The 21,017-nt window shown below is 41.1% G+C and overlaps 2 protein-coding genes and 1 long non-coding RNA gene across 5 annotated transcripts in view; 1 reads left to right on the top strand and 2 right to left on the bottom strand.

Moving 5' to 3' along the window:
• Positions 1-2,977, bottom strand: part of FAM120C (family with sequence similarity 120 member C) — a 138,919-nt gene extending 135,942 nt beyond the window's left edge. For both annotated transcript variants that reach the window (XM_060002200.1, XM_060002201.1), the window contains exon 1: positions 2,283-2,977. In XM_060002200.1, coding sequence (XP_059858183.1) covers positions 2,283-2,969 — 687 coding nt within the window. In that variant the 5' untranslated portion in view covers positions 2,970-2,977. The remainder of the gene's footprint in view (positions 1-2,282) is intronic.
• The window catches only part of LOC132418391 (uncharacterized), an 84,127-nt gene continuing 65,495 nt past the window's right edge, over positions 2,386-21,017 (top strand). Inside the window, exons 1-3 of the long non-coding RNA XR_009517990.1 lie at positions 2,386-2,705; positions 9,791-9,837; positions 14,397-14,472. This is a non-coding gene — a long non-coding RNA (uncharacterized lncRNA). The remainder of the gene's footprint in view (positions 2,706-9,790; positions 9,838-14,396; positions 14,473-21,017) is intronic.
• Positions 15,104-21,017, bottom strand: part of WNK3 (WNK lysine deficient protein kinase 3) — a 148,034-nt gene continuing 142,120 nt past the window's right edge. For both annotated transcript variants that reach the window (XM_060002198.1, XM_060002199.1), the window contains 2 exons: positions 20,425-20,630; positions 15,104-16,416 (listed from right to left, as the gene is read on the bottom strand). In XM_060002198.1, coding sequence (XP_059858181.1) covers positions 16,087-16,416; positions 20,425-20,630 — 536 coding nt within the window. In that variant the 3' untranslated portion in view covers positions 15,104-16,086. The remainder of the gene's footprint in view (positions 16,417-20,424; positions 20,631-21,017) is intronic.

Genomic DNA, 21,017 nt, shown 5'->3' with positions numbered 1-21,017 from the left:
AATCAAAATCTATTCAGAGCTCACAGTAGGCCATTTTATATCTCCACATCCTTGTCCACTCTGAACCATCCTTCCCAGCCCTCCTCAAGGCTCAGTACCAATCTGTGAAACCTCCCCCAACTTTCACGCCCTCACCCAGAATTAACCAATGCCCCCTACAAGGACCACATTTTTCATCATTAGCAATTAGCTCACGGTATCTGCAACTCTTGTTTTCAGTCTGACTCTTTTACTAAACTCTGACCTCCGTGAGGGCAGGGATCCCCTTACTTCACTCTGAATCCTCAGCAACCAGTACAGTACTTAGCCTATAGCAGGCACTCAATAAATAATATAAATGAATAGCCCAGACCTGTCTTTACCCAGGAGCCAAGGAAGATTTTAGTCCAGTGTGGGAATGATTTAATCACACCGGCACTTTAGAAAGATTCATCTTAGAGCACCGTTGTTAAGAGCATGAGCTTTGGAGTCAGATTGCCTGGGCATGACTCCCAGAATCCCAGCTCTGCCATTTATTGCCGGGTGACTCTGGGCAAGTTTCTAAACCTCCTGTGCCTCAGTTTCCTCATTTGAAAAACGGCTAATACTGCTTATCGTGAGGATCAAATGAGATCATTTTTGTTGTTGTTGTTAAAGCACACAGATTAGCAGCTGGCACATAGTAAGCATTCCATCAATGTTAGTCACTGTTGCCGGCAACCAAGTTAATGACAATGAGGTAAAAAGTCCTTAAAGCTCGAGTGGTAGCAGTGAAAACAAAGTGGAAAGAATGGCCATAAAAGAAGAATCTACTGAAAAATGCTCAGTCAGGAAGGCAAGCAAATGAGTGTCTGACATATTTTTTCTCCTACTTTGTATGTTTGAGATAGCTCGTGATTGAATTTTTTTAAAAAAACATTAAAAACAGCTATAATTACCCAGCCTAGGCACAGATTAGATGCTGGGCACAAGGAGTCTAGCATGACTGGACTCTAGCCACAAGCTCTATGACCACTGTGAGTTTCTTTATGCAGGTCTTTCAGTCTCTCAGCTGAGATTTTTTTCATTACTCCACCCAGCACCATTTCTTTAGTTTATGATTCCCACAATTCCATATCCTATCTTCTGACTGTGCACACATCCCCAAGAGCCTTGGTTGGGGAATGGGTTTGTGGTTTTGTCCTACCCAACCCTGTACTGCTTTTCTTTTTCTTCTTCCTGCCCACCTCCTTTACTTCTCAAGCCTTGCTATTCCCTACACGTAGGAACTTGAAACCCAAGAGTATGGAAAAGCAATAGAGCAATAGCAGTTGTGCCAAGAACTGGGGTTGCTGCCAAGCTGTTCTCCAGGCCCCATATGCAGTGACCAACTACATGTAGAGATTAGACTGAACTGCCCGTGGGGCCTCACATGCTTGATATTCCCGTTTGCTTCTGTTCATTTTCTTTCTCCTGCTTAAATAAGCCTCTTCCCAAACCTGTAACCAATTCAAATCCAATTCATCCTTGAAGACCCAGGTGAGGTCCAACTTCTTCAAGGAAGCCTCCTCTGACCATTTTAGCCCACAGACATTCCCCCCCACACACAAAACAGGTACCAATCTGTACCATAAAGCATAATCACATACACATTTATACCATTAAATAAATGTTTCCTGTGTATATATTTGATTTTCCAAGGGCAGGAACCATGTCTCACATGTCTTTTAAACCCCTTACTCTTAGTGGGTTAATACTTGTTTAAAAGCGACTGAACCAGTGGGGTTTGTTCGTTTGTTTAGGCTAAGGAAGGATGAGGTAGAAACATGTTGAAATGAAAGAGGTTGAATGAACAGATGGGTGCAAAAGAAGCACTGGTTCAAAATTCGGGGAAAAGCTGTAGAAGAAAGGTGCTCAATTAACACGTTTAACTGATTTGCTGCAAGGTTGGAAAAAGACACAGAAGAGAGATGTCAACTGGAAAAATCTGGAAAATGGCATTTCAGCTTGAGGCAGAAGACAGCAGGAGAAAGATGGGGCTACAAAACAAATTCTGCTAAAGCCTAGGGATAGGCCAATTGGATAAAGGGGGTTACTGGGATGACATGGGTAGAGATGTGGTTATGCAGGTGAGCGAATCGGTAGGGCGTGGTATGAAGGGTTGGGTAGATGGATAAAATGATCGAGGGTAGTTAGGCAAGTGGGTTAGCTGACTGGGCGCTGAGTGGGTGGATGGGAGACAGGTAAGTGGGTGGGTGGTTAGGTGTTTAGTTGGGAGGGAATAGGTGTGGGGCGTATTATTTAAGATCCGGCCCCTCCCTCACCTTGACCCGGAAGCGGATGAGCGCTAGCCTCACGCAGTGGCTCAGGCAGGCCGGTGGCAGGAACCAGGCCCGTGGAGGAGGGGTGCCCTTGTTGCCCACGTGTCCCACGATCAGTTGCGCTGTCTGCCGCTCGGCCTGGCACCGACGGCCCCACTCGGCCAGCCGGTCCTTGCCCAGGCCCCCGGGGAACATGACCACCAGCTCCAAGCCGTCGCCGCCGGGATAGGCACAAGCCTGACATAGCGCTGACAAGTAGCCCAGCATGGCGTTCCATTGGCCGCCACACACCCAATCCGTCTGGTAGCCGCCATAAAGCCGAGGCAGCGCTGAGCCCGCGTCCACCAGCACCCGGGCCCCGGGCAGCGGAGGGGGCGGCGGCGGCGGGTGCAGCCCGGGGTGCGCCTGGCCGTGATGGTGGAAGTGGTGAGCGGGGTGATGGTGCCGAGTCGGCCCCGCGCCCCCGGAGTAGGCACCCAAGGCAGCGGGCGCGAGCGGCGGTTGCAGAGGCGCGGAGCCCCTGGCGGCGCGTGGAGCCCCGGGCGCTAGGGCTGCTGTAGGCGGCAGCGGGCGATGCTGCTGCTGCTGCTGCTGGCGCGAGACCGTACGCGCGAGTTTGAGGAGGTCCACGGGCACAACAGCCCCGGGACAGCGCTTCTCCAGGAACTCTTGGAAGCCCTGGACGCCCATGCTTCGTCGGTGGGCAGACGAGACGGCGGCTGCGCGAGCAGGCTAGGCGGCGATCTGGGCGCGAAGCTGGGGGCGGGCGCGTGCGCACTCCGCGGGGGGCGAGGGGGCGGGCAAAGGATTCCCGAGGGGCGGGGTGAGCTAGCGAGGGAATAAGGGAGGCGTGGGGAGGAGACCACAGAGTGGATTTGGGTGGAGAGGAGTGGTGAGGCCGACTGGACTCACGAGAGGCTGGGAGGATAAAAGCGATGACGGCCTCTAGTCACTTCTCTCTTATCCCTCTATGGCCGCTCTTCACCGCTTCAAAAGGGGTGAAGCCTCTTACTTCTACCTCCAGGAGCCACGTTACCGCGTCTTCTCTATGGTACACGCTTTCTAGCTGGAGGAGGGGGAGCGGGGCGGGGCATTCTGGGAGTTGTAGTCTCCTCTACGGCCTCGGGATACAGTGTTGGAACAAGATTACCACCCCTGTCAGCCCTTGCATTCACTGGGTCTCAAGGGGAGGGGCGTGATATGCGTTTAGGATTTGCACTCCAGCTCTTCGCATCCACCGAGTTGCTTCAGGCTATTTACCGCCTTTCCCAAGAAAAGGAGTTGGGGGGGAGTGATGCATCATGGGAAAGGAAGTAGAGTGGTTTAATTGAATTCAGCTAAAGTATGCTAAAATTTCCCAGGAGGAAGAATTTTCCTTTGGGGGGAGGGAATAATGTGCGTAGCTTTTAATGAATGAGAAAGGACACATATGAAACGTAAAAATAATAACCACCATTTCTGTAACAATCCACTTAACTTTTAGCTACTGTAATTCTTTGAGGAAGAGTTCTTGGCCCCAGTTTATGAATGGTGAAAATTGTATAATTTATTTGCCCAAGGCAATGCAGAGACAAAGTGAAATCGAATATCCATTGTACTCAGGAGCTCTTTGGTCAGGGAGATAAGCACCAACACAAGTTAAGCTACAAGTTGTACCTTTCTGGTACTCACTGAGCTACAATGTCCTATGGTTAGGACCTTTGTTTGCAAACATTGTGAATCGATCTGTCGGGGAGCTCTAGAAAAATAGCGGTAAGGGCTCCAATTCCAGACGTACAGAATCATCTTTTGAAAATCTATTCAATATTTTCAGCATTCTCCTTGTTTGATTCAGATATAGACCAGTCTTCTGGCTGACTGGTGTTTAGGGCACACTGTTTAAACCAGAGGAGGGTAGAAAACAAGATCTATTCTGTTCTGTAACAGTGCGTAGCAGTCAGATCTGGCTTGGAACTTAATAGAAGGTGGGAGATAATGGCAGGCCGAGTAAGAATGCAAAAGTTTAGAACTCAAGAGTAGTCAGGGTGAATGAAATCTGAGAACAGTGTATTAGGATACAAAAGCTGAAAAATCTTCAAGCTCCATAAAGAAATTTATCATAAAAGACTAGTGGAGATAGAACAAACCAGATTGGCAAAGAATAAGTAGATGTTGAAGCAATGCACATAAATAACTCCCGTGAAAACAAGCAGTGAAAGGAGGGAATAGTGGCTTGAAGGGATGGTGGATGAAAGGAATAGAAGTTTTCTAGTATAATGGACACCTGTTGGATTGTCTACTCAGCCCTCCTTTTCTAGGAATTAACCCTCTCCCCATTTACAAAAACTGTCATGTTAACCATAACCATCGCTGACTGGGTCAAAGGTAGATAACGAATCCAAGCTGGGTCGATCAGAATCTCATTCCCTAGAAATTTGGAATTGGACCAGAGAGATCAGTTTTTCTCTAAGTGTAAAACTTCGAAGCTGTCAGTAGTCAATTTTCCCATCAGAGGGACAAAAGTAAAAGATGCTGGTCTGCAGGAAGAGAAAAAACCGCAGACTCTAGAGCAGAGATGGGAGATAGGGAGTCTTCATCGTGTTTAAGACCCAGGTTCTAGATCATTCCTCAGGCATTCTTGCCCTTGGTTTCTCTGAGGCAACCTCATATCCTTACTATTTTTAAGATAGAGTTGGGTTAGAAACTACTCATGACCAAAAAATTATTAATTCAAGAACTGGTACCAGAAATGGAGTGTGGCAAATTATAGACCCTAAACTATGGAACTGGCAAAGATTGGAGATCTCCCATATCGTTAATTGGAAGTTGGCATTCTGTGTTATTTGGCAGCGAAGCAGTTGCTTATTGCTCTTGAGACTCAAAAGCAGAGCAGCCCTGCCTATATCAAGAGTTTAGCAGTTGCTAATGATTAGATATTCATGGGCTTTGCTGATTTATTGTCTCATTTTAAATGTTCCACTAATTAGGAAACTGGCATCCAGTTTCCAACGAACTGGAAAGAGGTTATCTTTACAAGCCACCACAGTATTCCTTGTTCTCCAGCTCCCCCAAATGTGATGATCTCTTCCTCTGTACATGCATTCAGCTGGAATGCAAGGAAGAGAGGGTAAGTGTAACATTCCCAGAGCAGATCGGAAAAGAGAGGCTTCACATCGTTGAACTCAACCTGTTTCCTATCCACGCTCTGAACTGGAGACCTTGAGCATAATGCCAGGGAGAAGGAGCCAAGTCTTTAGGTAGAGAGCTAAGAAATAGAAACCCGGGCTTCTCTGGTGGCGCAGTGGTTGAGAGTCCGCCTGCCGATGCCGGGGACACGGGTTCGTGCCCCAGTCCGGGAAGATCCCACATGCCGCGGAGCGGCTAGGCCCGTGAGCCATGGCCGCTGAGCCTGCGCGTCTGGAGCCTGTGCTCCGCAATGGGATAGGCCACAACAGTGAGAGACCCGCGTACCGCAAAAAAAAAAAAAAAAGGAAGAAAAAAAATAAATAGAAACCTGCAACAGGGTGATTATTCCCTTTAGCAAATCTGAAGATTCAAAGAGCATAAGTTGACAAGGTTCTTGGCACTTGTTATTAGCATTGTGAGGCCCCTCAAATGAAATTAACAGGCAGTCATATGTGTAAGGTCGGATCTTAACAAACGGCACCGCGAAACAGAGGAAAGCTTCAAGTGAGCTTTATTAAGGAGCGCTCCTGGGCGAGGTTCACTGGTCCAAGAGAATGGGGCCAGAGAAGTCGCACCCGGGCGAGGGTTGGGCAAGATTTTATAGGGGAAGAAAGGAAAGGGGTGTGGTGAATCTGGGAGGGCGCAGGGTATTCCTTATTTGGTGGTCTTTTCGGGTATCCTGGGGGACCGTTAGTCCCGCCCCTCGAAAGGCGGGAAGGCTGGGCCGGGTTCAAAGTCCCCAGGTCAGTTCCTGGAACTGGGTGGTCCGGAATGTCTCCAGGGCAGTTTCTGGAACTGGGTGGTCCGGAGAATTTCGGTCTGATGCAACCTGTGAATCTGATTGTGTTCCCCTGCCTCGGGCCAGTTGGCCTTACAATAAGAGGTTTTGAGGAAGTTGTATCACTAGAAAATCCTATCTAGTGAACAGGGACCATGAGCCAGCAGTGATTCTCAAAGTATGGTCCCTGGATCGGCATATCTGCACCTAGGAACTGTTAGAAATGTAAATTCTCGGGACTCACCCCAGATCTCCTGAATCAGAAACTCTGGGGGTGGGGCTAGCAATGTGTGGTTTAAATGGTGTCAAAGATAAACAAAGCCTGACATTAGTTAAAGCAATGAGGACAGATTTTATTCAATTACTGATAGTAGGGGAAAAAGCAGAGCTCCATTCCCATTTGTGCAGAGGTGACTGAGCATTTTAAAGGGAAAAGGAGGGAGGAGGAGCGAGGAGAGGCTCAAGTAGAGTCAGGGAAGTGAAAAATTACAGAGTTGGCCAGCGTAAATGCAGTTAGGCTAGCTGTGTCTGCTAGCTGGCAATTATTTAAGTTAGGATTATATCCTCCCACAGTTACTGGGAGACAGAGGCCCTAGCCTTCCCGATGACTACATTTCAAAGGAATGGTCCTTGAGACACACACTCTGGAGTTGTAGGAGATACATATACATCTCAAAGGGACAGGGGAAGAAGTCATAATTTTAAGCCCTTTTTGGTAAATGCTCTAAGAAAGGGAGGTCAGGGGTCTATTGTCAGGTGTCAGCTAGAGTAAGCTATAAATTCTTTTTACAGCCTGAGCTTTTCCAGATGGAAATTGGGTCATCCCAGAGACTCCGACTTAGGAGGCTAGAAGCCAAATTTGGTCTAGTCTCTTAGTGTAGGTGTTTGAATGGAGTGTTTGTGTCGAGAGTTTTTGCAGGTCACACTAGTTCTCCAGGTGATTCTAATGCACCCTTACGTTTGAGAATCACTGCTCTTCTAGAGCAGGCCCAAGTACAGACTGGTAAAGCAAAAAGAAGCATCAATAAAATGACTCCCGTAAGTTTTTCTATACCCGTACTTTATTTCCTTCCTTCCTATCCAGGTGGAAATGGTGCACACTTGGACTGGTGGCTGATAAAGTTGTGCCCCTCTCCTTTCATAAAAGGGAACTTAGTGGTTAATCTAAATATTTCTCTTATTGCATGTTAGATCTGTTGGTGGCAGTTAAGTTTATCAGGGAGTGGCAGGATCAAGACGATCCACATTTAGATTGCCACTGAACTAGATGAGGAAGGGGCATGTCCATGCTGTGCCGTTGCTCTGGATACAGTAGTTGCATGTGACTTGCAGTTGTCCATAGATTGTTAGGTGTGGACATTTGTGGAATTGTAGGTATGGGGAAAATGGCATATGTGTTTACGGGGCAGTCAAACGGAGGACTATAGGTAAACGTCTGTTTTGTCTCCCCAGTACCCCTTTTCTACCACTTTCTCTACCTTACCCTCATGGTTGCACCAGGAGCTTATTCTTTATGTACCTTCCCAGAGAATTTGGGATTGAGCTGGTGGAGGGGAGATGAAAAATCCTGGCTGCATTCAAGCACCTGATTTATGTTCCTAAGACCCATCTGCACTATCGTTGGGTGTTTTGAGACACCACCACCATCTTTATAATAAATCCCTCTTTTTTGTTTAAGCTTGTTCAAATTGGGTTTCTATTACTTACAAACAAGAATCTTAACATATATAGTACAAGAGAAACTTTATGCTAGGCATAGGCCATAGAGAGGGAAGAGATAACAGAGGCCAAAGCCCTGAAAGTAGAAAGGGACAGTAGATGTCACAGAATAGTGGTTAAAGTGTGTGCTTTGGAGCTGAGATCTTGGCTCCAATACCAGTTCAACTCCTTATTTGCTATATAACTAACAAGTTATTTAACCTCTTGAGCCCTTATTGTATCTATGAAATAGGGACTCATTAATTTATTCAACAGATTTATTTGGTACCTACTACATGCCAGGAATAACGCTGGGCTAGGAGAAAACAGTTTTCAAGGCAGTCAAGGAGCTTAGAAGGGAGATGGTAATGTACTTACCTCAGAAACTTTTGAAGATTAAATGGTATATTAAAGTGCTTAGCATAGTAACTGGCACAGTAAGCACCTAATAAACCTTAATTATTAAAATGAAGGCTGGAGAGAAGCATAAAGAAGTTGCATCGAAAATTCATATTGGATTCAATCTTCTGATATCTTCCACCTAAGTAGTAACTAGCTGTTCAGTTTCTGCAAGGGGCCCACTTAGCTTTATCTATTGCCCAAATCCTTGGGGGCTGTTTGAGAGGCTGTAAGCTTATATGGTAATAGTAAATAATTCATTAGAAGGTCTAATAAGGCTGCTATGTTGCTTGTGTTTCTTGAACCAGCAATAATAGCAGGGAGGTCATTTGATTAGTAAAGGAAGCAAGGACTGTGGTTCTCAACCCTAGCTAGTTTAATATGATATTAATATATCACCTGGGGAGCTTTTTAAAACAATACTAATTATAGGAATGGGGCCCAGACACTAATTATTTTTAAATTGTGGTAAAATATATATAACAGAAAAACTACCATCTTAACCATTTTTAAGTATACAGTTCAGTAGTGTTAAGTATATTCACATTGCTGTGTAACCGGGACACTAATTTTTTTTTTTTTTTTTTTGCGGTACACGGGCCTCTCACTGTTGTGGCCTCTCCCGTTGTGGAGCACAGGCTCCGGACGCACAGGCTCAGCGGCCATGGCTCACGGGCCTAGCCGCTCTGCGGCATGTGGGATCTTCCCGGACCGGGGCACGAACCCATGTCCCCTGCATCGGCAGGCGGACTCTCAACCACTGCGCCACCAGGGAAGCCCATTAAATGTGCCCATTAAAGCCCATTAAATGTGCCCATTAAAATGGCACATTTTAAATGGGTTTTATGGTGTTTTATCCCCCAACTTAAACACTTTCATCTCTGAACCTCACTTTACATCATCTGGCACCACTGGGGCAAATACCCAATCTTTCACCAACAGACCTCACGTTGACTCACAGGTTGAGTTCAGTTTTGTCACATCTCTATGACTGTTTCCTCCTTAGTGATATGTAAGGTCCCTTCAGTAGCTGTTACTATTATTTGAGCAGACCTACTACGTGCCAGGTGCAGTGCTAAGCCCTTTATGTTTTTTCATTTAGTCTCAAAATACCACCAGTGAAGCAGTTATCCTTTTTACAGATAAGGAAATTGAAGCTAAAAAGTTAAGTAATTTTCCAAGTTCACAAAGCTAGAATACAAATCCAGGTCTGCTGAACTCCAAGTGGTATCTGTAGCAACTATAATAAGAACCAGGGCCCATTTCCAAACCAGTCTGGTTTCCCAAGTGCAAGTTTATTGTGAAAGTCACTAGAGATGTCTAACAATAAGCACAATTAGCAAATTTGGGACATATCTCATTTAATACTCACAACCACCTCATTGTACAAATGAGAAAATAGAGGTTTGAGGGGTCTGTGAGTCAAAAAACCTGTGTTTGTTCAACTGTGTACCTTGTATCCTCCCTTTAGGGATCACCTAGGAGAGAATACCTTGGAGTCATTGTCATAAAATCAAGGTAATAGATTTTTAAAAACACTTTACAAATCCTCATCTAATCTTGAATATTTCTGATAGGCCTCTTATTCTTCCTCCAGGGCTGTTTGCATAAACATATGCATGATTCGTCTACCTAAATTATCAAATGAACAAGGGATCTGACCTCATTTGACAGTTTCCCAAGTCACTGTAGTGTGGTAAATGAAAGATGTGCAACGGAGATTTCCAAATGCACTTTTTTCTGAAGGTGGACCATAAACACTGTCAATATGAAAGGAAATACTCCTTAATAAATTTACACAAAGGGCACATTTTGAATTCTTGCTTGTACCATAAACATATACTTCTCCTAAAATTATAAAACAAGCACTGGACATAACCTCATGAAAGATATATGAAAAGCGTATGTACTAATCATAATAATTAGTTGAAAACGTAGTCTACATGTATTTTGAGTATTATTATTACAGTACATCTGAGAGTCAGTATGGCCTGAGGTTTTTCCCATGAATTTTGGAGTCAGACCTGGGTTTGGATCCAGGCTTCATCATTTACTAGCTATGGTACCTTGGTAAATTCTTTAATCTCTCTGATTCTCAAATTTTCTCTGTAGAGACAGTAACAGATCTAGCTTATAGGATTGTTTTATGAATTTTATCACAAGCCTAACTAACACAGTAGGTACTCAGTAAATCGTAGTGACTGTTCCAATTATGGCTCATTGACAAGTGAGGACAAGGGGTCCAACTCAAAATCTGTTGGAGCTATAAATCAAGAGGTAACACACAGCTTAGTTTATTCAGCCAACATATCTATAGGACTAAAGTTTTTAAATCTGCTAAATTAGATTTGGTAAATGAAGAACCAGTTTAAGCCAGATGATTGCAGTGACTATGACAGCGTTTTAATAAGATAACATACTCATTTTAACACAGCCTTTATTTTCTGTTTCAAAACAAAATTTCCAGGAAACAAAACAAATGGTTGGATACAAATGAAATAAAAATCACAGTTTCAAAGAACCAAAATCAGACAACTGCTTAAAGGCAGATCACTTGGTTTACCAAAAAAATAATAAAAGTTAATGTCAAGAAGGATTAAAATTAGGTTTAACAACATTCCATATAATGCTACATTCCCCAATTAAGAAAGGAGAGTTCACATATACAACTAAGTGTTAAGTGTAGAGAAGTGGCTGAAATTCTGCATACTTCATAGTAAATTAATTGTGCATGAAAGTTTATTAATTGCATAAACTTCCTGAGTGGCTCCCATGCTGCACTAGGTCTACATGCTTAATATTCATATCAAACAAATTACAGCTTTAAGTGATTGAGCATGACAGACCTTGAACAACTGCACTTTCCAATCAGTCACTATTTCTGCTGAGGGTATGTTCTGGACCACAAACCTCAATCTGAAATCTTAAATTATAACGGAGAAGAAATGCAACTTAAAAAAAAAAACTGGAAGGATGACAAGCACACATTTAGGAATTTTATTTTTCACTGGCACTTTTTTTTTTCTCAAGAGCCCAGTTTCTCCCCTTCTTGCTTGACTTTTGGCCTTTCTGTTAGAGGTTTTTTTAATTAAAAGAAGACCTTCCAGAATGGGAGCTGTTGGTTTATATAATCTTCCAGCTATCTCAGTTGAAAATAACTAAGTGTAACCTAGTTACTATCCCAGGCCCCTGCCAATGGTGGCTGTCAAGGTCCCTGACCAATGTTTGTGTTCATCCTTCACATACAAAGACTATTTCCAGGGTGACCTGAAAGCATCTGGCTCCATAAAAATTTCATACTAACTTCACTTCAAAGGATTTTACCAAGTTTGAGTGTCACCATTTTACAGTCTGGATTGTTTGTGGGTTTTTTATTTCAATCCCAGAAATTACATTTACCAAATCAATGACCTTTCCTATGCCCTGCTCCCTTACTGGTTCATCTTCTAAATAAAGGGGGAAAAAACAAGTCCCCAGTAAACTACAGGATTAAAAATGAACAATCTATTCTAGAAAATGGCCTGCACACCACCTCAAATATCTCAAGATTCTTCTAAACCAAACAGAAGATTAAATAACTGAATCCCAAACTGATGGCAAGTATACCTCAGGAATGTACTTGTACATGAAGCCTGAAATACAGTATTTACTAACATTAAACATGCTGTAGTGTTACACACAGTAAACATGTGAAACAAATAACATGTGGTTTACAAACATTTGCTCAGTTTTCTGGAAAGAACAGAGAATGCATCATTTTCATCACTCAGAGAAGACAGCAAAGAAGAAAGTCAATGCCTCCAATAAACTTTAGAGATTGGATAAACATTTATGACTAACTACAATTCAACTAAAAGCATATGGCCATTTTAAGGTAATAAAATATCATTGCAAATACCTAGCAGTATGCTAATATGCTGAATGATGGGCCACTGCTGTAATATTTGTCAAATATTTCATTGTGATAGTTAAAGCAGTTTCAACCCATAGCCCTTTAGGCACACAGACAAGAAACGCATCTCTAATAAAAGATACGAAGTTACAGGGCTTCCCTGGTGGCGCAGTGGTTGAAAGTCCGCCTACCGATGCAGGGGAGGCGGGTTTGTGCCCCGGTCAGGACCCCACGTGCTTCGGAGCGGCTGGGCCCGTGAGCCATGGCCGCTGAGCCTGCGCGTCCTGAGCCTGTGCTCCGCAACAGGAGAGGCCACAGCAGCAAGAGGCCTGCGTACCGCAAAAAAAAAAAGATACGAAGTTACAGGCACCAGATTGTCTAATTTAGGTACTTTCTTATCATTTGTTTATTTTGCAACTAACTTCTACAACTAAGTCCTATATTGCCACCAGCTGGATTTATTTCTCTGTTCTCCATCCCTAAATCCCCAAAGCTTATTTCACAGAAGCATGTGGCTCTCGTCACTTAAACATAGATTGGTACCAGAGTGATGGTCCTTCTCATTTCAAACTCATAGTTAGCAGGCCAGATTTATAACCTGAAAGAATACTGAGAATCAAGGCAAAAAAGCAAGTTTCACAGGCAGTGTTTACATGTGTACCCCAAAACAGCACTGAAAAAGAGGTAGATAAACAAATGTAATTGGAGTAGAATTAAATCTGCGGTTCTAAAATGATACATCCCATCATACTGTACATAACACTCCACACTCAATCCAAAAATCACAGCAGAAAAGTGCCTTTTAAACTTTCACAGATAATTTTGCTGTCAAACCATTAGAATTCATGCTTGATATAAAACTGGCAAGAAAAATATGAAAAACGAAATGGATATTTGTTATACTACAGCAAATTGCCTTAGAGATTCAAGACTGCTACAAATATACATAGGGTTATTTTCATTAGATTTACACCAATACTGGTTTCATATTCTTATGATGTTACACCCAACTTCACAAACATAGCAGCAGGTAATTCATGATGAAATGCTCACATTGCCACATATGGAGATACAGTACTATTCATCAGACTTGCACTTTGAGAAGTAAACATGGTGGTTGGACACACAGACTACCCCCAAATAAACTTTACAAGTGGGATGGTTTAGTATAACCTTTTTTTTTCTACAAGAAGGAAAATGGAAAGGACAGGTTTGTGTGTGTGTGTTGGAAATGGGAAGAAGGCCCTTGTTACATAGTAGGCTCTTTGTTAAGTAAGAAGGGAATTTCTGAGCTTTACCTCAAGAGTTAATTATTTCTGGGGGGGGGGAGTACCTCAGCAAGGATGAAAACAGCACTATCATATGATTTAGCAAAATTATGAAATAATGCAAAACCCCTAGATAGAAAACTAGCTAATATTTACAGTCAAAGTGACTGTAATTGGAATCAAATATTTAAGTAATGGGAAAAAAATAACTTAAAAACCCACAGTGATGTGAATAACACTGTTTTCTTCATTTCTGCACAAACTCACTTTTTTCTGTATTTTTAAACTTATACATGTTACATATACATCATGTATACATATGTTAACCCAACTACTGCAGTCAGCATGGAGACAGCAGTACACTACTCACCATCTTCAAACTTTAGAAGACTACTTTTCTTTCCAGCAAAAAATCTGAAAAGATTCTAAATATTACAAGGCACTGCAAAATTCTGCAGGCAAAAGAATGATGAATTATACATAAAACAGAGGTGGTGGCAAAATGTGGGACATTTGATGTAGAGCAGCCATTAATAAATGTAATTGTGCATGTCATCCATGGAGCTTTTTTCATCCTGGGGTACACTGTTTAAAAGGATTGCAACTCGAGAAGAAGGGATCATAAAACCTGCAGTATTTTCACTTTATAGGTTGTAAGTCTCAATGTAATCACACAAAGCTGACTCTAATAATGAAACACAAGCAGTTTTAAAGAATTACGGATTTTAGGCACATTGTTTTTGTACACATGGAAAATTGCAATGCAAGAATTTGCATTACACTAATGTCCTAAAACCACTTCAACTTGCAAACCAATACTGTAGAAGAAATTTGAAGAATCTGTACATAAGATTTAGAAAGACTCATCCAAACCAGAATGTGTTTTATTAAAAGAAAACTGTGGCTCTTATCAACAGCAATTCTCAAAATGCTGCCCTGGATGCCCCCAAATGATAGCAACAGAATCTTCATGATGCTGAGTGTGATCCTCAGGTAAGTAACATAAGACACATTTGTTTTTTTTGAAAAAGTGTACTGCATGTCACAAAGTAGACTGTGCAAAAAAAGGTACACCCATTAAGTTTTCCTCATTACCTGGCAAGATCACGGGGTAAAATTTTTAGAGGAATATGGAGGAAAATCTGTTAACAGAAATGTTGGGTGATCATCTGGAATGTTGACCAGTAGACAACTTGTTATTACGTAAATGTGTACTAGAAATGACCTTGAAATCTTCAGAGCGAAAACTAAGTATTTTAAACATCTTTATATGTGGTAGTCGATAAATACCATTTTAGAATTCTATTTGGGTTTCACAGACTGAGCATTAGGTAACTCTGTGACCAGCCTTTTAAGATTATTACAGTTAACCTTCTTGAAAACTAAAAGTGTATATTTTGACATTGCCTCCCCTCCTCCTAAAACTGGATAAAACCCAGTAAAGTGCAACTTGACAGTGATCTCTCTCAGATTCTAAAGAGGCTGCCAAAATCATCTGAGATCTAAAATCATCTAAGATGCTAGATACTAACAAGGAAACTATAACAACTGAAAAAAAGGTAATCCAAAAAAAAAAAAGCTAAGGGCAACTTAAATAGTATCGTTTGAGGGTCTACTATCTACTGCAGGACAATGTATACCCCACATCTCTTAGAACCCTGTAAAGCCAGTGTTTCATGTGTAAGTCTCAAAACCTACAAAACCTACTGTGTCAAGTAAATTTCACTTCAGAAGAATGGACTAATAGAGGTGTAACTTGAATCCTCTTTGTTAGGAACACTAAGATTCCCCCCAAATGAGATTCACATCAGCTGCAATACATCCCTTGCAAAAGAATGCAAGCCAAACCAATGCCTCTCAGATGCTCAAAAACAATGTAGTGTGCACATGAGAAACAGAGATAGCTGCTTTGAATTACTATGGAAATCCTAAAGCAGCTACAGTATCTGCAGAATCAAGGAACTGTTACAGTTCTGTTTTTTCCTTTCTCTCCGCCTCACCTAAAACAAGGCTTCACTCCTACTGCTGTGACGACGGGAAGAAAATCACATTAAAAAGGGCTCATGTTCTATATTGGTTGACAAAGTTATTCTAATTTTATATACCAAAACATTTCCTGCAGCAAGTTACCCTGCCTTCTGCGAAAGGTAAACCTAAGATAAACGTGAAGAATCCCATAAGACTCCAGCTGTTGGAGGGTCTCACTTTGCCCATGTTAGGGGAATATAAATAGTTTTTATACCTTTTAAAGAAAAGTATCATCCAGCTGCAGAGAGCAGCAATAATGGAAAGTGTCCTGGAAATGGAAATGCTCAAGCTGAGCTTATTAAAGCATTCTGAACAGTATTTTTAAAAAATCAAGTATCAAAGAGGATAGGATTTGAAGTGAAAAAACATTTCTGTGTGCAGTGTTCTATGTACAAACTGCACAGTTCTACAGGATGATGAGCTATATCAAATACTACATTGAAAAAAAATATATAGTGGAAAGTAAACTCAAAACGAGGGAAAATATGGCAGAACCCAAGAAGAAGAAAGTTTATTATCTTAGGTGTCCTGGAAATATTTCTGAAAAACATTTCCTTTTTCTTCATCTTCTACTCTGATTCACTTGGGACCAGGAGGGATCGCGGATGGATTCTGAACTGATGAAGCTGGAAATGCCTGCAAATTCATCCCCGGCTGGAACAGTCCCCCAGATTGGGTAGGAATTACTACAGACTGTTGTGGTGTTCCTGAAATTCCTACCCACTGTACCGGATACCCTGGCCCCCCCACAGCATTATATTGACAAACATGGGGTATTCCATATGATGATAATGGCCCAGGAAATGAAGGGCGTGAGAGTCCTTGTGGCAAGGAGGCTGGGACAGCTCCACGGATTTGGGACAGAGAAGAAATCCATGTTGATGTGTAGCCCATAGTAGATGGAGTATTCTAACAAAAAATAAAAACAAAAGATCAGTTTATTTGGTAGATACTTTTACCCATCTGTATTCTTTTTGCCTTACTACTCTCCCATTATTATTCTGACTGTCTACCATTTTTGGAGTAACGTTCTGTGTGCTAAGCATAGTTATATACCTTATTTCATTTCATCTTCGTAACTGCCCTGCAAGGCAGGCATTTTTAGATGAGGAAACAGAAGCTCAAAATTGATAACACCCATCACCACTTAGCAAGTTAATAGTAAGGTGAGGATTTGAACACAGTTCCAGCTAACTCCAAGACCCCTGCTAAATTTCTGTTCACAGTTTAGTGTCTCCTTTCCTCGTGCTAGCACTACTCTTCAATTTTTACTTCCTTCTGCCAGTCCCAGGCAGTCTCTCATTCAGGGACACAGACAACAGTAGTCCATGTTACTACATAATTCTTTGAAGAAAGAGGAGCATGATTTAGAGTGGCATAGGGGAAAGCCTGGCATATAGTAGGTGCTCAAGAAATGTCACCTCCCTACCTCCTCCTACTCACTATTTAAAGTCTGACATTTCTGTTATATTTTTGGAAATTTAAACTCGACTATTATGTTTTGGGCAGTACTAAGAAAACATATTCCTGCCTGACTCTTCTTATTATATTGTATTGTAATTATGTGTAGGTATAGAGATTACTGAAATCTTATGCACATGGGAATAATAAGTCTAAATGGAAGTAAATAATTCTTACTTAAAGGAGAGCTTGGTATCAGTCCCAAATTCTCAGTTCTTGTAAATTGATGGTCAAGCTAAAACGCTTTCAACTAAAGTTTCAAACTACAGTTAGGTTAAAGGTTTTTAGCTTGACTCAAGAATGAATGACAAGATCTCTTGAGGTAAAAAAGAAACATTTGAAGTCCAGCAATCCCTTTTTCATATCAGTATTTTTGTTCTGTTAAAGTAAAACTAAATACTTCTGATTTTAAAATAGCACATATAGTATGATCACATTTTTGTAAAGCTATTTCTATGTATTCATATACAGACATAGAAAGATATCTGAAATGATGTTTATCTAAAGTTAGTGACAATTATTTCTGGGTGGTAGGATTTGAAGGTGGTATTTTAAAATTTTGTACTTTTCTGCATTGATTAAATTCTATAACAAACATTATTATTTTACAAACAGTAACAATGTGATTTTTATTTAAAAAAAAATTGGAGATGACATGTTATACTTAATCTTCTCTTGGATATTTAAAAGGCATCTCAGATTCAAATGACCAAAACCAAATGTATGATCTTTCTTCTACCAAAACACACTGCTTGCTCATGTTCCCCTTCTTGATGATTGGTATGCTGGAATGATAGCCAGTTATACCAGCCAGAAACCTTGCCTTGACACCTCCCCTCTGCCAAACATCAGTTCCATCACTAAATCTGGTCCATTTTATCTCTTAAACATTTCTTGTAATCTGTTCACTTCTCTTCATCTCAGCTTCTCTCTCTCTTTTTTTTTAAATTGAAGTATAGTTATTTAAAAAGTTGTTCAACTTCTCTTTATCGGGCCTACTGTGACTAACTCTTAATTGGTCTACCAACATCTACCCTTATCTTCAATAATCTTTCTTCTTGCTTCAAGCCAGAGTGATCTTTTCAAAAAGCAAATCTGGGGCTTCCCTGGTGGTGCAGTGGTTGAGAGTCTGCCTGCCGATGCAGGGGACACGGGTTCGTGCCCCGGTCTGGGAAGATCCCACATGCCGCAGAGCGGCTAGGCCCATGAGCCATGGCCGCTGAGCCTGCGGGTCCGGAGGCTGTGCTCCGCGACAGGAGAGGCCACAACAGTGAGAGGCCCGCGTACCGCAAAAAAAAAAAAAAAAAAAAAAGCAAATCTGATCATGTCAACCCTAGGGCTTCAATGGCTATCCATCTGTCTTAAAATAAAGACAAAGTTCCTTGTCATCACCACTTTTAAGACCCTCCTTAGATTCACTGTGCACCAACTCCTCTCTGCTCTCTACACTTCAGCCAAATGGACCTACTTTCAGTCCTTTCATTCTGTTTCCCCATACAGGGGTTTTGCATATGCTGTTCTTTCTGCTTAGAATCATATTCCCTCCCCTTTTCACCTAGTTAACACTTACTCATCCTGCAGATCTCTGCTCAATCATCACTTTCTCAGGGAAGCTTTTCTTGACTTCCCTTTACTAGGTCAAATTTCCCTTACTGTATGGTATCCTATATCTCTCCTTTGTAGTCCTTATTACAGCTGCAATTTTATGTTTATTTATACAAGTCTGTTCATATCTAACTGTCCCACCAGCATATAAGTCCCATGAGAACAGGGAACATACTTGCTTTTGCTAATCAAACCCAGTGCCTAGCAGAGGGCTTGGCACATAATTGTGACAAATTTTTCTAAGGCACAGAACAGTAACATGCAAGAACATTAGATAGTGAGATGGGCTCTCCACACAAAGATATAATCAACTGAACCTAAAAATACAAAAATAGTTACATATATAGGATACTACTATGTGCTAGGCACTTTAAAGATGTTACCTCATTTAATCCTCACAGCAATCCTGCAAAGCAGGAAGGTATTATCCCTGTTTTAAAGACATGAAAACTGACGCACAAATGACTTGTCTAAAGTCACACAACTAGTAAATGACTGAGCTGACGCTGGAACCCCAGTCCATATAAAGACCTTCACCGCTTTTATTCGTACTCCATTTTCTACTCACTCTTCTTCCAAACATTCTCATTATACCACAATAAACCACCCTCCAACTCATCAACAAAGGCCTCCATTCACATAGTGCTCAGAGGATCTCTCACGGGCAGCACAAACACATTTATGCCTTAAAATTTGCCTCTAAAGGCTTCCAATTTTTACAATGGTGATACTATCTGTGTATAAATCGGTGCCAGGAATAATATAAATACACAGATCCCTTAAGCAGATACACTGCTTACTAGTTTGGAAAATCTAGGCTTTTGAAAAATTTTATTCAATGTTAACACTAAATGTATTTTCAGACTCTTTACCAAACTACATGCAATGACTATATATACACACACATATATGTACACAAACATAACACACACACACACTCAGATATATCTCTTTCAATTATATGGGTTCAGATTCTAAGCCCTGATTCACATTTTAATAGATTTATTCATTTTGAAAAAATGATACTTTAAAAATTCAAATACAGAAAAGTACAAAGTAAAATAAGGCCCAAATTCCACCATCCAGCATATTTTAATGGCTTTTCCTATTTCTATGCATATATACATGTATCTTATATAATTTTACATAAATACTATATATACTATTCTGTGAACCTGTCTTCTTCCCACTCCAGAATGCATTGTGGACATCTTTCTACATTTCAATTGCTTGTACACCTGACTAAGGACATATGCAATTAAGTAGACATCTCGTCCATAAACTTAAGATATATTTTATAATATTCTAGTTTAAATATCTTTAAAATTCTTTTTCATACTGAATACGTAAGATAACTTATTGGCTATGAGAATACTGATGTACAATTAACATAAGATAACTTTTCCTCAAAACCCAAATTCTTCTTGCACCACAAGGTTGAATTAACCCTCACTCCAGATGCTTTCTTTTTTGATACTTTTTTTTTCCTTCAGGTATAATAGCCTAAAACAAGGGTTAGCAATCTACAGCCTGCCACCTCTTTTTGCAAATCAAGTTTTAATGGACAAAACCATGCCCACTTGTTTATGTATTGTCTATGGCTGTGTTGATTAGTTACAACCACATGGCTTGAAAATATTTACTAATTGGCCCCTTCCCAGAAATAGTTTGCTGGCCTCTGGCCTAAAACTTAATTTGCTCAAAGACATAATGAATCTAGACAAGGATAAAAGTCTCTATGTTGTCAAATCACACCACTCTATCATAGTGACTATAACTATAGGCCTAAGTGAATCAATCTTTATGGTTTTAGTTCTCATAAATAAAGAGGGTCAGGTATAAACAACTTACTTCATATACTTTGTTCCAGTTGTCTGTTTCTAGTTTCTGTTGACTCTGTTTAAGTTGGTTTAAACTTGGCTTAATAAGAGAATTTCCTACTGTTTCCTTTGTCCAGTCATCCACCAGTTTGTGTAAGTCATCTGTGAACATTCCTTTTTTACTAGCTGGAGATTGCTGGCATGATGCTGCACTACTTTCCGCCGCACACAGTGGATCTATAACAAGAAAAAAAAACAGAGAAACCAGGAAAAGGAATTAAAACTGATAAACAAATACTCTTTTTCGGCCAGTAATGCAGAACTACATATTGGGTATAGATAGGGTAACCAGACATTCTAGTTCTGGCTTAAAGCTATGGTCCTTGTGTAATTACTAACAGTATCTCTTTCACTCTCAAAAGTTTCTTCTTGTTTGGATGGCAAATTATATGGTCACCTTAGGTATAAGTCAAATATAATAAATAGTATCTCAAAAATATTAGTATCAACTGTACTCTTATCATCAGGTTCCTCAGACAGATACTTAGAAGAGTTAAAAAACAATGACAGAATGTTAAAAATGGAAAGAACCTTAGAAGTCTAATCCAAACCACTTGTTTTATA

Source organism: Delphinus delphis, chromosome X (genome assembly GCF_949987515.2).
Source record: "Delphinus delphis chromosome X, mDelDel1.2, whole genome shotgun sequence".
NCBI classification, from domain to species: Eukaryota; Metazoa; Chordata; class Mammalia; order Artiodactyla; family Delphinidae; genus Delphinus; species Delphinus delphis.
The sequence above is the reverse complement of the archived record's forward strand: the minus strand, read 5'-3'. Positions and strand labels throughout refer to the sequence as shown.